Source organism: Balaenoptera ricei, chromosome 5 (genome assembly GCF_028023285.1).
Source record: "Balaenoptera ricei isolate mBalRic1 chromosome 5, mBalRic1.hap2, whole genome shotgun sequence".
NCBI classification, from domain to species: domain Eukaryota; kingdom Metazoa; phylum Chordata; class Mammalia; order Artiodactyla; family Balaenopteridae; genus Balaenoptera; species Balaenoptera ricei.
In genome coordinates, this window is record NC_082643.1 from 126,648,807 (window position 1) to 126,661,126 (window position 12,320).

Genomic DNA, 12,320 nt, shown 5'->3' on the forward strand with positions numbered 1-12,320 from the left:
ACGGGGAGTTTGGGATTGACATATACACATTACTATACATAAAATAGATAACTAAGAAGAACCTACTGTATAGCACAGGGAACTCTACTCAATATTCTGCAATGGCCTATATGAGAAAATAATCTAAAAAAAGAGTGGAGATATATATATATATATATATAACTGATTCACTTTACTGTACACCTGAAACTAACACAACATTGTAAATCAACTGCAATTAAAAAAGAAAGAAAGAAATGAGAATATAGGGGAATGGTGAACAAATGAGAGATATTGTTACTGTTACTTCTATATCCAGTAACCTATCAGATCTTACTAATTTGTCCTGTGTATTATGTTTGGTACATAATAATTGAGAGTCTCATTTCTAGAGCAAGATAGCCAGGGTTCATATTTCTTTGTCTCAGTTTCTTTATCTTCAAAATTGGGGTAATAATAGTACGTACCCAACTGGATTACCTTTAAGTACCTAAACAATTAGTGCCCATGAAGTGATGTGCTCAGAGCAGTGCTTAGCACTTAATAAACACTTAATAAATGTTCTATTTTTCTCAACTTTTCCATTCCTTCTGCCAAATTCCTAGTTCATACCTCAGATTTTGAGTGCTACAGCTCTAAGATCTGAGAGAAAACAAGAATGGATCCCTGCTTTCATTTTACAGAACAGGGACTTGGAACCAGAAAATAATACAGATTGTATAGAGTTTCATCTTGAGGAAATAAAGCCCCAGTCTCTTGGGGCCAAACCTTACTCACTGTCTCCCTTCTCTGGCCTCTCCTCATTCTAGTCCATCCTACACTATCGAGAGCCTTAAAAGATTGTTTTCAATTAAAACAAGATTAGTGGTTTCTTGGCCATACAATTCAATGTGTGTTACAACTGAGATTCTCCAACGTATACCCATAATCTAATACTTTAGCTTGGTTTTTCTTCTTTTATTTTAGATTTAAACTCTCCACACTACCTAATTGGTCAAAATAATCCCTGTCTTTCGTTCTTACACTGCTTATTGCAAGCCTCCATTTAGTGCTCGATTTGTTCAATTACCTTTTCATGAGCTCAGAGTCAGGCAGACTAGGGTTTGAAATCCACGCTCACACTTACAGCGTGACTCTGCATAAGTTAACTAGCATCTTGGAACCCCGTGTCTTCATTTGAGAAATAGTATCTCACGGAGCTGTGAATTGAAGCGAGATAATGCATACTTAGTGCTGTCACCAGGCCTGGCACAGAGCAAGCCTTTAGCAAGCCTCTGGTTATGTGGTTAATAGTATTAGCATCATTTGTATTTTCCATGTGTATATTTTAAGAATTAAAAAACATATAAATACTGAAGGTTGAGATTTGTTGTGTTATTTAATGGAGTGAATGGTATATATAAATACTGAAGGTTGAGATTCATTGTGTTATATAAATACTGAAATATACATATAAATACTGAAGGTTGAGATTTGTTGTTATTTAATGGAGTGAATGGTGAAAGACTATGTAATATACTACTCTGGCTTGTTACCTTTTGAAATCTTACAGTATCATGTGAAATTAAGCCCCAAAGCTTCACTTTGTCAAATACATAGTCAGCACAAGGAGTGGTACTCTTACTGTTCTATTTCTAGCAGTTCAGATACTCATCTTTTTTTCCTAGGGTGCAAATGCTCTTGTCACATACACAATCATTAGTGGAGCCGATGACAGTTTCCGAATTGACCCTGAATCTGGAGATCTGATAGCTACCAAGAGGTTGGACAGGGAACGCCGTTCCAAATATTCCTTGCTGGTTCGTGCAGATGATGGTCTTCAGTCCTCAGATATGAGAATAAATATCACTGTCAGCGATGTGAACGACCACACACCCAAGTTCTCCAGGCCTGTGTACTCTTTTGACATCCCAGAAGACACTACCCCAGGTAGGTGGCACGCCCATAAGTGTATTGGCAAGGATCACCTTTGACTGCAATTATGGACTATGTTTTGGCTACTCTTAAATTGTGACTAGTTTTTACCATATGCTACTAGGTATAAATGCTGGATTTTGAAATATTTTAATTAACCATCTTCACTACAATTCCCAAACAAATTTCTAGACTTTTGAGAGCAAATGAAGTTAGCCAATCATCTGATTACTAATTACAGATATTTCTGTTTCTGAAAGTATTTGTGACATGCATTGTGGGTTTTTCTGGCAACCATAGTTTTGATAGCATTTTTCCACTTTAAAAATGTCTGATGTTCACTTTGTTATAAAGCAGAAACTAACACACCATTGTAAAGCAATTATATTCCAATAAAGATGAAAAAAAAAAAAAGTCTGATGTGATTATGTTGCTGTGCATAGAAAGAGCAAAGAAAAGCACATGAAAACCTGTCAATACTGGTTCTAATACTTACTAGCTGTGTGGACCAGGGCAGTGTATTCATTTCTCTTAGCTTCAGTTCCTTCTTTTGTATATGGAAACAACAATTCCTGTTAGAATTAGGGTAAAACATATATGAGTTTGCTAACATGGGGTTTGAGGATTAGCAGATGCTCAATAAATGTTAGTAGAATAGGAATCCTGAATTCCCACCTGGTCTATTTGAACATATTATGCTGTGACTGTTGAGTTTGAGTACCCAAAATCCATGTAATTGGTGTGGGTATGCTTCCTTCCCACTATTGGAAATTCTTATCTAAAACTGAAATTGTATTCTGAATTACATTTGGAGTGAGTTTGGAATAAGGCATATGTTTTAGAAACTCATTTGACAGAGGAGTGAAACATTTATAGAAGCCTGCTTCTCACTAGTCCCCAAGATGAGTTATGCATGTCCTTCATGTAATTCCCATTACATTTCTTTCTTGCCTTAATTCTAGCAATGGTCATGATACTGACCAGGGTTCATGGCCTTCGCCAGTCAATAGAAATTGACTAGAGGCCAGATAAGAAATTCAGGCTAGGCTTTATTGGGGCCCCTTGTCCCCGCAGGAAGGAGCAAAAACAAGTAACAGGTTCCCTTGCTCGCTCCCTGAGGGGGGGGCAAGCTGGTTCCTTATGTGGGGTCAGGGTAGGGGTGTGCCCAGGGGTCGGGCCAGAGGGGTGGCTTAGGTGTTCTGCCCACCCGTTTGTGGTGCTGAGTGCAGGGGGCATGCGCAGTTCCCTGCTTTTGCTACCAACGCCCAGTTTTTGTTCCTGGCTCTTCAGAAGTGGCAGTTGGTTTTTTTGGTCTTCTTTTTATCTCTTGGTCCAGAATTTGCCCCAACTGGGCATGCACACCGTTATTTTTAGTCCCATATAGTTTCTCTGTATTTGTTTTGCTTGAGGAGAGGTGTGTGCAGGTGTAAGCACTGAAGCAGAGGGCCCCAGGTCCCAGCCTGTCTCGGTCATATGAGCTGTCAAGTGGTATCCCCTCAGCAGAAGTTTGTGTTATTCCTTGGAATCCCCAGTTCCTGACACTAGCAATGGGCCCCAATATATGCTCATTGAATTCATCAATATGTTTATGAATTGGTAGTGCCAGGTAGAAAAATAATGTCCGAAGTAGTGTTCATTCCCCAGAACATTTACATTGCAACATAAGATCTACTGGATATCTAATATGCTATACATTTTGATACTATTTGGGAATGTTGGTATCGGTGTTAATGTAGAAATCTACAGAATGTTGTGTTCATTATATTTTCATAGTAATTCTCTAGTTAAAATACTTTACTGTAGAAATAAAGTTTTTGATATCATAAGTATTCTCTTAGCAATACCCTGTCCCATTAATTTTAGACTCTTATTTTTCTGATAGGTTCTTTGGTAGCAGCTATTTTAGCTACAGATGATGACTCTGGTGTGAATGGAGAAATTACATATATTGTAAATGAAGACGATGAAGATGGCACATTTTTCCTGAATCCAGTTACTGGAGTCTTTAATTTGACTCGAATATTAGATTATGAAGCACAGCAATATTATATTCTCACTGTTCGAGCTGAAGATGGTGGGGGACAATTTACTACCATTAGGGTTTATTTCAATATACTAGATGTAAATGATAACCCACCCATTTTCAGCTTGGATTCATACAGCACATCTTTAATGGAGAATCTACCTCTAGGATCTACTGTTCTTGTGTTTAATGTTACTGACGCAGATGATGGTATGTACTTTATTTTATATACTTAAACTTTATTTAAAAATATCATCAGCTTTATCTCGTATTTCTTTACTGTGTGCAGCTGTCACAAAATTGCATTTTGTAAGTATAGGTCCAAAGTTGAGGAATAGATTATAATTTAACTATAGAGGATGAAAAGATTAAGTATTTTATTAGTTAATTTCTTATTTATAACAGTTACACAGCATGCATTGTTATCATCTTATAAGCTTTTTAAACTTTATCTTTCTTTTTTTCTCCCTAACTGTATGACACTTCTGCAGGTTAGCAATGTAGAAGTCATAAAACAGCTTTTTGGTAGGTTTATGTCAGATAAATAACTACTTGCTTACATATATTCTTTTAACATGAAAAGGATAAAATATGGATGCAAAAGGAAAACCAAAGTCTCAAAAAATACTTAAGAATGCATGATTAGTTTTATATTTCTGACTGAAAACTCCTCAGAGTATTTTAGCAAGATTTCATGCTTTGTCTCAAAGGACAGGTTCAGATCTCTTTAATTTATGCTATATAATCCAATTGAGATTTTACATTAAATCTAGACTTTACGATGTTTGATTTTTGCTTGATTTTTATTTATTTATTTGAAAAACTTTATTTTAAAATAGGACTCCCTTGGTCTTTCTTCTAAGACTAACTTGTATATACAAATATCAGATAATATAGGCTCAGAGATAACATTGTATAGATTATCAGTCTTTAACTAAACTGTTTGGAAAGTTAATACCTTGTTTTCCTTTCCACTGGATGCAGCTAAATGTTCAATCAGTTGAGAAAACAAGGGACATTATTTTAAGAGGAAATGGGTCTCTAGCCCAAGGATATGCCTCATGACATAGGCATATCAACCTTAATTTAGAATTTCCTGGTTCTTGCTGACTTAAATGATTTATGTAATCTCAGAGTACCATTCTATCTCAACATTCTGCTCTATACTTAGTTTCCTTTCAGGAGTGTCCAGAATTGCCACTTAGAAAGATATGAGAGGCAAAGAGCACGGTATTTTAATACATGAAAATGCTTTCTTTAGAATTCATTAAGTACATTTTGAAGTTTTTCCCCTCTTATTTAAGCACAGTTAATATTGGACACATAAATATACCTAAAATAGAAGTGCCTATAATGTTAGTTCTAGAAATTGCTAATAATATTACTAACAATAACCGACAATTGTCAAATACAGGTCGTCCCTTGGTATCTGCAGGGGATTGGTTCCAGGACCCCTACTGGTACCAAGATCCAAGATGCTCAAATCCTTTATGTAAAATGGTGTAGTATTTGCATATAATCTATGCACATCCTCCCATATAGATGACTAGATTAGTTATAATACCTAATACAATATAAATGCTATGTAAATAGTTGCCAGTGCATGGAAAATTCAAGTTTTGCTTTTTGGAAATTTTTGGAATCTTTCTTTCCCAAATATTTTTGATCCATGGTGGTTGAATCTGTGGATGGGGAACCAACCATCAAATATGATGGGCCACCTGTCCTTAGTATGTACCCAGTCCTGGCCTAAGAACATTGCTCAGTCTATTTCATGTACATCAGCCCAGCTCTGTAATTGTCTACCATTAGGCTTTATACACAACTGAGGTTAATCTTTATTTTGGATGTTGATTTCTCTATTATTATTGATATAAACTTAATTAATTTACCTGGTCTCTGGATATGAACTTTTTTTATTGGTTCCAACTTTTCTCTAGTGAAGAATTATCTGCCAGGTTTCATTGTGACTTATTTATTATGTATTAGAGAGAGTCCATTGTATCATAGGATTGTGTGCAGCTCTAAAGTAAATTTCACTTATCCTCACACCTTGATTGTAGGGAACTGGGAAAATAGCAAATAAGACACTTTTTTTGTGAAAGCTGCTGGAATAATCCATGCAAGTATATGCACAGAAATGTGTTAACCATTGACTTCAAGTTACTTTTTATGGATTTTTTTTTTGCCTTTAATTGTGTTAGGTAAAAGTTTCAAGCTACATTTTTCCATTGTTTTAGTTTAGAATACTTTTATCAGTGTAATTTCCTGTACTTTGACCTAAAATATAGGACACAGTTTCTAATCTCTCTGAATTACAAGGATCATGATAAGACTGTACAAGGGTAACCTTCTTTGTTTAAAACTGCCAACTCAGTTATACTAAATAGTTCTCAACATATTTCACAAACAATATTATTTAGACTTTTCTAATTAGCAAATTCATTTTAATCTCTGATCAAGAGTTTTCAGATGAGAGAATATTGTCATCTTAAATGAAGACATTTTATATGGAAATAAATTTAACATTTTCTGTTACTTATATCTAAATTCTCTAAAAATAAAGCAAATATTTTATATCTAAAAATAAAGCAAATATTTTACTGTGTTCACAAGTAGCACATGTATTAATCTCAAGGCTTTGATGCATACAGTTAAGAAAGTATTATATTGAGGCAAAGTATTATAAAATGGAAGTTTCATGGAAATATTCTGGCTTTGATAATTATTACATTATCCTAGAAATAAATTCATAAACTCTTCAAAATATTTGGGAGTTGTAGAGTCATAAAGCAATTGTAATTATTGCTGAATAAATTTACTGATATATGCTTGGTACACAATGCAGATCATTTGACCTGTAAATGGGTTTCATATTCCAGTGACCTGATGACCTTGTTGGAACTGCTTCATAAAAGTGAATGTTATTTGCAAGAGTTTCATGTGTTATAGCTGTATGAAAAGTTGACAAATACTAATTCATCATAGAAATAATTAGACAATATTTATGGATTGTGAATAAATATACACATTTCATAGCAGAGCTACATACCTATAGTTATATGCTATATTTCCTGGAACTAAATTATTCTTAAGATTGAAATAAAAATCAACCAAAAAAAAAAAAAAACCCTAACACAACCACACACACACAATAAAGCTGCCAGAAAGAAAGAAATAGTCATGTAAATAAACTGCTTTCAGAACATTGAACACAAATGGTTAGAAATATGAACTTTTCTAAGCTTAAAAATCTGGTGCTATGAAAGCCCACTAAATTCAAGTCCCAACACTTATGAATAAATTATAGAATGCTAAAATAATATATTTAGTGATTCATGATTGGGATATTTGATACAAGGAGCAGAGAGAGAAGAATGGCCTGAGCTCTCTATTTTTCAGAATAGTACAAAAGTTCAGGGAGAATTTTGAGTTTCAGTATGTCTACATGTATTTTCTAGATGTAGAGCACATGCCCAGAGTCGCTTAGACTTGACAGGAATGAAAAGTCCTTTTCTTTACAGTAAAGTCCATATAGATGGCTTCCATGGCCTGTAATTGCAACCATAAGATCTCAGTTCCTGAGATGACAGCTGTTTCTTAGATGATGCTGCAATATTTTGTGCAAAACTAGTTGTATTTCTATGTTTATTTTTTCAAAGATAATGATTGTTATCGTCAGTTCATTTTTAATGTTATCACCTGATACATTTGTCATTATAAATTTGAATATAAAACCAAATTTTTCTTTTTTCATAATTCTAAAGTTTAATATTTATTACTTCCACCATCCACCTACTCCACTAAACGTTTTCCCTAAAAAGGAGGCTGTCCTGCTGTTTACAAGGCTATAAAATCTTGGTATCATGTTCTCTTTTTGCCTCTGCAAGTTAATTGTTTACTCCAGGAAGTAGCATACACAGTGGACCAAGGGTGTTCAGATCCTTGATTTAATTACTTGCATTCCAGTTGATTTATGTAGAAATGTTAGGCCATCACTTTGTAGCCATCTGTAATTTTGTAAGTATTTTAAATTTCTTTTGGTCTTGGGCATGAAAGGTTTTATATGCTTACATAGAACTATATCTCTGCTTGTTGGTATTATTTTTATCCAGATGTCTTCATAACTTTTTTCTCAATAATAATTGTGTATGAATTTGTGCCTCAAAGAATAGGAATTAAATATTTACTGATGGAGTTAGCCATAGGAAATGCAAAAAATTTCCTTAGAGAGTAATTCTATTTAAAAATATATTAAATATATATATGTATAATATATATGGGTGTATATATCTTTAAAATCAAATTACTTTCTAAGTAATATATACATATATTGCACCAGTTGATGAAACTTTTTTTCTTTGCATCAGTTGATAGAACTTTTCTTCCCCCAAACCTGTGGAATTTTAAGTCAAAGAGTTGAAGTAGGCTGTTGACCTTGTTCTATCCAGATCTTAAAATTCTCTTTATCTCCTGTTGGTGAATTGAGCTGTGGCCTCCATTAGCTTTATTTATTCATATTTTTCCTGATCCTCAGAGTCCTAAGTATTTTGAACTTTATAACCTCTGCTTTGTTCTCTTGTGAATAGTCTTAAATAAACTACAAAGATTAAAAGCCACAACTCTTAATGAGGAGAAAAATCCTACCTTTTCAAAGATCTACTCAATCCTTGTTTATCCTAGAAATTTTTGTGAATAAGCCAGTTCCCGAAAGTTATCTCCATAAATACTTTTCTCTGCATCAACGTATTGACAAAAGACGTTAGATAAGAGACTATTAAATCACAGGAAAACAATAATTCTAGCATTTTTTAAAAAAAAGAACAAGCAGACTTTACCTGGTAGAAAAAAAATCCTGCTACTCAACTATACTTACCCTTATAAAGATTGTAATGAGTTTAAAGAAAAGGCGAAAGCAAACTCAAATATTCACAGAATCTTGACAAAGAGTAGTTTTCAAGAAATAAAAGAGGAAAAAGGCGATCAAATTGTTCTAGAAGACTTTTGGCAAAGAGTGGACATCATTTCTGACACCTGAATAGTTAAAATTAACTTCAGAAATATAGGAGCTGTTTGTAAGCAGTTTATGTAACTCAACAGATTTTCCCTAGCAGAAGATCCCAGAGTACAGTATCTTTATTAAGGATGAATTATCTAGATATACAATATGTTTCTTAGAAATTCTTATCCGATGGTTGCCCAACAGCTTTATGATAAAATATAAAAGTACACATGACATTGTGCACCAGTGAAGAAAATGCTATTCTGGGGCAGAAAATATGATTTTTCTTTCTGTTTGCACTGCTTATCTGTTGTTTACCTTTAAATTATTTACTAAACTAATAGGTTGATCCATCATTCATATCATCTTTGTTAGAAGAATCTCTGCAATCATTTTATGAAATGAGGATTTATATATAATTTTTTTTACTTTTTATTTTATATGGGACTATAGTTGATTAACAATGTTGTGTTAGTTTCAGGTGTACAGAAAAGTGATTCAGTTATACATATACATGTATCTATTCATTTTCAAATTCTTTTCCCATTTAGGTTGTTACATAATATTGAGCAGAGTTCCCTGTGCTATACAGCAGGTCCTTGACACATGTTCCTGGGAAAAATAGATAAAATATTATCTAAAAATAACCCAAAAATAGTGTGAACCTTTATATTCGGAGACTTTTACTGCTAATATTTCTTTCAAAAATTACTTTTAAAACACTGTACATAAACATAATAAAATTTGAAAGAGAATTATTTTCTCAAAGGCCATTAGCCAGATGCTTAATAGGAATTAAAAAGTATTTATTGGTTCTGACAAGAAATGTAAAAGTAGACTTAAAGCATCCATGACTAATGCCATACATCAGAAAATTTTATTACCCTTCTCTGAAAATTGGTGCCGGCCTCAATAAATTACTAAAGTGATAAATGTTTGGCTAGTAGTATAGTGTGGCACTGTTAATGTTGAACTCTCAGGAATTATGTGACAGAAATAAGTAAATGCATAGAAAAATATCCGCTCTCTGGAATAATTTTTTCCTCTTTATTTTTGTAATTTAGCATTTCAACACCATGGTAAATAGCCCACAGTGTATATAGATCATTTGTTCACCAGATTGTAAACATCTTTTCAGATCAGACGTTGACAAGAAAAGGATTATGGGTTATGTATTACTTATAAAGAAAATTAACTGTGGCTAAATCATCTGTAAGGTGTGTTTGGAGGCATCATATATCAAATGTGCAGTTTCATATCATGAAAATTTTGGTGCTGTTTAGTTTGCAATCAGCACATATTTCAGAAAATTTAATTTTTCCCTTCCATTTTAGGCATCAACTCCCAGTTGGCTTACAGCATTGCTTCTGGTGATAGCCTTGGGCAGTTTACAGTTGACAAGAATGGGATACTGAAAGTCCAGAAAGCTTTGGATCGGGAAAGTCAGTCCTTCTACAATCTGGTCGTTCAAGTGCACGACCTGCCACAGCTTCCAGCCTCCAGATTCACAAGCACTGCTCAAGTCTCCATTATTTTGTTGGATGTAAATGATAACCCACCAACATTTCTCTCCCCTAAATTGACATACATTCCAGAAAACACACCTATTGATACCATTGTTTTCAAAGCGCAAGCAACTGACCCAGACAGCGGCCCAAATAGCTATATTGAGTACACCCTACTGAACCCTTCGGGAAACAAGTTCAGTATTGGGACCATTGATGGAGAAGTGAGACTCACTGGAGAACTGGATCGAGAAGAGGTTTCTAATTATACTCTAACAGTGGTGGCTACAGACAAAGGTCAACCATCTCTCTCTTCATCTACAGAGGTTGTAGTTATGGTACTTGACATCAACGATAATAACCCTGTTTTTGCACAGGCCATGTATAAAGTGGAGATTGATGAAAATACACTTACTGGAACGGATATAATACAAGTATCTGCAGCAGATGGAGATGGAGGTACAAATGGACAGGTCCGCTACAGCATTATTGATGGTAATGCCAATCAGGAATTTCGGATCGACTCAGTCACAGGTGCAATCACTGTGGCTAAGCCCTTGGATAGAGAGAAGACCCCTACTTACTTTTTAACTGTTCAGGCAACAGATCGGGGCAGCACCCCCAGAACCGATACCTCCACTGTCAGCGTTGTTCTACTGGATATTAATGATTTTGTTCCCATATTTGAGCTATCTCCCTATTCTGTAAATGTCCCTGAGAATTTGGGGACACTACCCAGAACAATTCTTCAGGTCAGTATATTTAAATAAAACAAATATTGTGTTCATTATAAGACTCTCATTTAATTATAATGTACACGCTTTCCCCACTCTCTTCCTCTTTCTCATCCAAAAATGCTTACTTGCAGGTATAGCAAATCTTGAAAAGGACAGTTTTATGAAAATTATACCTAAGGACTTGTTGATTTCCTTGTAGATTAAATATTGCATTTCAGTTATATTCTTTTGTGTTTACTCATGTTGCACATATTTATGCATTTGTGTATTTTTGAATTTTGTTTCACTATAACAGTAATATCTACACATGGTAAGAAAATAAAATGATGTAAAAGTTTGAAAACTGTTACAAATGTTGTTCTCCCTTCCCTCTTTACAAATCCAACTACTTGGATGAAACTGCTGTTAAAATTTTTTGTGAAGCCTTCCAAAAATGCAATGTATGGCTTTTATGCCTAGTTTTGCACAAATAATGCATAGTACTCTGTACCATTTTAATTTTTTGCTTGAAACTTACAAACATGTCTTTGAAACCTTTTAATATTGGAACATATGGCTCTACCTCATTATTTTTATTGATACACTTTATTTCATGATATACATTTTGTTAGTTTTACTCTCATTCATGGTGTGTATTATTCTCTCCTATAGGTCGTGGCAAGAGATGACGATCAAGGTTCTAACAGCAAACTCTCATATGTTCTATTTGGTGGTAATGAAGACAATGCTTTTACTCTCTCATCTAGTGGAGAACTTCGAGTGACACAGAGTTTGGACCGTGAAACAAAGGAGCATTTTGTCTTGTTGATCACAGCTACAGATTCAGGTAAGTCTGTAATAATCTTGTTCAACTGTGAAGAATTTCTTCATAATATAAATAAATGGAAGTATTTTTGTCTATCATTAATTTAAATATTTTTTTGAAATTTACTAATGCTTGGAACTCCAGTTGTATTTACATCATTTATAGAACATATATCACTTTATGAAATTTATATGTAAGTGGTAAGAGCTTAAGCACATTACAAGCAAAGCTCTATTCCTGTAAAACAAAATGTGTCCTTGCCTGGAAGGATGCCCCAGTACGTCTGGGGGTGACTTGATGCTTTACCACTTGAGCTGCGGGGCATTGCAAATATTGGGTTGGCCAAAAAGTTCGT

General features: G+C 34.3%; 1 protein-coding gene across 1 annotated transcript in view; it reads left to right on the plus strand.

The window, feature by feature from the left end:
• The window catches only part of FAT4 (FAT atypical cadherin 4), a 170,621-nt gene that overhangs the window by 81,690 nt on the left and 76,611 nt on the right, over positions 1 to 12,320 (plus strand). The window contains exons 3-6 of the mRNA XM_059923561.1: positions 1,647 to 1,908; positions 3,776 to 4,126; positions 10,253 to 11,175; positions 11,812 to 11,986. Coding sequence (XP_059779544.1) covers positions 1,647 to 1,908; positions 3,776 to 4,126; positions 10,253 to 11,175; positions 11,812 to 11,986 — 1,711 coding nt within the window. The remainder of the gene's footprint in view (positions 1 to 1,646; positions 1,909 to 3,775; positions 4,127 to 10,252; positions 11,176 to 11,811; positions 11,987 to 12,320) is intronic.